Source organism: Propithecus coquereli, unplaced genomic scaffold, assembly GCF_000956105.1.
Source record: "Propithecus coquereli isolate 6110/MARCELLA unplaced genomic scaffold, Pcoq_1.0 Scaffold113, whole genome shotgun sequence".
Lineage (NCBI taxonomy): Eukaryota > Metazoa > Chordata > Mammalia > Primates > Indriidae > Propithecus > Propithecus coquereli.
In genome coordinates this window covers 5433430-5436914 of record NW_012135303.1, presented here as the reverse complement: position 1 = coordinate 5436914, position 3485 = coordinate 5433430, and the positions used below count along the sequence as shown (strand labels likewise).

General features: G+C 44.1%; 1 protein-coding gene across 1 annotated transcript in view; it reads left to right on the top strand.

Annotated features, from left to right (window-relative positions):
- The first annotated feature begins 313 nt into the window (after positions 1 to 313).
- Positions 314 to 3485, top strand: part of LOC105819368 (chromosome unknown open reading frame, human C2orf69) — a 20310-nt gene continuing 17138 nt past the window's right edge. The window contains exon 1 of the mRNA XM_012655583.1: positions 314 to 800. Within this exon, the coding sequence (XP_012511037.1) occupies positions 468 to 800 (333 nt within the window). The 5' untranslated portion in view covers positions 314 to 467. The remainder of the gene's footprint in view (positions 801 to 3485) is intronic.

Here is a 3485-nt window from a genome sequence, read left to right as displayed (position 1 = left end):
ACCTCACCTGAAAGGTGAACGTACTGAAACCGGGAGCATGGTATACCCAAAACTATATCTACGGGATTATTGGACAGCGACCTGTGGGCCACCCCTACTGCTGCGCATGCGCCGTAACTGCGGCCTGCGTCTGCCTGAAATACCTGGTTCTCTCCCGATGCCTTCGCTCTTCTCCGGCTCTTCTCCGGACTTACGTTCAAACTTCCCGGTCTCGGCAGATTCCACCAATCAGAAACGTCCTCCTTCAAGCCACGCCCCCATCACTCCTTCCGGGAACCCGAGCCTGATTTCGCTCACACCCTTCCCGTCCTTTCCTTACGCACGCTGCGCGCGGACGTCAGCCTCTGACGTCGTCGCCCCCGCGCCGGCTCCCTCCTGCCCAGCTCCCGCCGACCGTTGGGCGGCCTACTGAAGCCTCTCTGTCAGGACTCCTTCCCACCCCGGAACCGCTCTCGCGGCGGCGACCCATGTGGGGGTTCAGGCTCCTGCGGTCGCCGCCGCTGCTCCTCCTGCTGCCGCAGCTCGGATTCGGAGACCCCTCTTTCTGCTCTCAGGCCAGAACCATGAACCCGGGCGGCAGCGGCGGTGCGCGATGCTCCCCCTCGGCCGACAGGCGCCGTCAGCAGTGCCTGCAGCTGTCCGCTGTGCCGGGAGCCGATCCGCAGCGCAGTAACGAGTTGCTCCTGTTGGCAGCGGCGGGGGAGGGACTGGAGCGGCGGGACCTCCCTGAGGACCAGGCGAAGGAGGAGCCGCAACCGCCGCCTCAGCATCACGTCCTCTATTTCCCTGGGGATGTGCAGGTAACTCAGGGCCTGCCTCGGCATTATCTGGTCACCAGATTCTTTCCTCGTGGCTGCTGCCGGGCTCCTTGCCTCACCTGAACGCACCCCCACTTGCACTCATGGGGGTGGTTCTTCGTTACTCCACGAAATCCAAAACCATCCCTTCCACACCCCTGACCCCTTCCCTCCTGGACCCTCAGGGGGAAGGCGTCCTAGGAGAGCTGGGATCTCGAAAGAGCCGGCTGTCAGTCCGGCTTCGAGAAGGTGGAATTTGAGACATAGGGAATGAGACACATATGCGTATCCATTCCATAACTTGATTTCTCAGAGGACCGTGTGTGTGTGTGTGTGTGTGTGTGTGTGTGTTGGGCAGGGATTAAATTAGTTTAGCACGTAGTGTTTAGAAAACGCTGGCAGTAATTAAAAACAAGCAAGCAAAAAAATTACAAAGGTATGACTCAGTAACTCTTAAAAAAGGGGGGTGGTGGAAGAAAAGGGACAGTAATTGCTTAACACGTTGGTATTTTGATGCTCACCTAAATTTTGTGCTTTTGCTTTTGTGTGATCTTTATTATTAATTTTATACCTGTGGGCAAATACCCGGTTATGTTGTCCAGGAACCTGGGTCTTAATCTAAAACTGCATTGTCTAATATGGTGGACATTAGCTATATGTAGCTATCTAAATTAATTAAAATTAAATAAAATTAAAAATCCAGTTTCTCAGTCGTATTAGCTTCATTTCAAGTGCTCAGTAGCTACAAATGGCTTGTGTGTGCTGGATTAGACAGCACAGAGATAGAGCGTTATCATAGAGAACACATCCATCATTATAGAAAGTTCTCTTAGATAGCACTAATGTAGACAGGAAAAGCTAGAACATATCTAGATGTGTTTCTTATACTAACAATATTAGTTTATTGTTTTTGAAATTGATGCTCTAAAATGATATACTTAGAAACTTTGCTCTGTCAAGTAATGATAAAATTGACTGTCAAATTGCACCTTGGTAAGAGGGGGAAAAAAAGACTGTTTAGTTAATTGCTAATAAAAACTATGAAAAAAACTAGTATTTAAGAGGAAAAAAATTTACTCAGTTGGTGCCCTTGTGCTCAGATTGGGAAAACAGCATGTGGCATTTCTGAAAATGACTTCCAGAGATCTGTGAACAACTACATGCATTCCTATTGATGGTGATAGTAATGACAATTAACATTTATTGAGCACCTACTAAGTATTTTTAAAGTGTGTCAGTACAAGTCTTTAGATGAGGTCTAAAAAATCCTATATACAGTTCGAATATTATTAATACCTCCTTTTGTTTCTACATCATCCATTTCTCTGTTAGCCTTTTGGACAGTGATATATTGTTGATTTATGTAGAGTATGAAATGCTCTAAAAACCTTAAGTCTTTTAGAGAAGAAAATGCATCAAAAGGCTTTTGAGGCCAGATTACCTGGGTTTGAACTCTGATTCCAAACTTCCTAGCTTTAAAATCTCTGGACAATTGTTAAATCTTTCTGTATTGCAGCTCCCTCAACTATAAAATGGGAATAACGGTTTATAGGGTGTCAATGGAGATTACATATGTGAATACTCAATGAGTTCTGGTCTCCTCTCTTCTTTCTGGTAATTTTTTAAATTACTGGAGGACCGTACCTCTGTTCTTGGACTTTTCCTCTGCCTACCATCAGTCCCTTAGTAATGATCTCCTTCAGTCTCATGACTTTACATACTACGTAAACCTTGACAACTCTTGGCAATTTTTTATCTAGCCTAGACATATTCCCCGAACATTAGACTCACCAATTGCATGCATCATTATTTCCTTTTGGATATTTAGTAGATATCTTAAACCTAAAATATCTGAATCTTTATCCCTGTGCAGACTTCCTCATCTCAGTTGATGGAAACTACGTTTTCAGTTGTTTAAGCTGGAAGTCTTGAAGTCATCCATTAGACTTCTCTTTTATACCTTATATCTAATTCATCATCAAATCCAATGGCTTTACCTGCTCATTGTATCTAAAGTGATAATAATTGTTTAAAACCGTAAGTCAAATCGTGCCACACTTCTGCACAAAACTCTTCAGTGACTTTCCATGTCACTCAGAGTAAGAGCCAGAGTCCTCTCCATGTCCTACAAGGCTTTTCACTTATCTCTACCTTTCCCTACCCTGGTACCTATCTGACTTTGTCTCCTTTTTCTGTTTTACTCTGCTCCAGCTTCATTGACCTTGGTATTTCTCAAGGCACACTTCACCTCAAAAGCTTTGCACATACTGCCTGGAACAGCCTTCCTGTACATATCTATAGGTTCATTACCTCACCTCTTCCAGGTCTGCTCAAGAGTCAGGTTCTCACTGAGGCCTTTTCTGGCCATTTTATTTAATAATCTTAGTATACACAGGCTCCCTGTCAACTTTTTTTCGTTATTTCTATTTCATTTACTGTATGTTATTTTTCATTTAGGGTTTTGTCTACCTTCTACCACTAAAATGTAAGCTCATGTCCTTTTGTTCACTAATATATCTGTGATACTTGGTGACTGGCATGTAATAGGTGTTCAGTAGATAACTTGTTGCATGAAGGAATATATGTAAGTTGCTTTGAACAATACATGAAGTGCTTGATACACATTGGCTATTATGTAAACTGTTGTTAGGCTGATTTTCTCATGTATATTTTTGCACTTGATTCTTT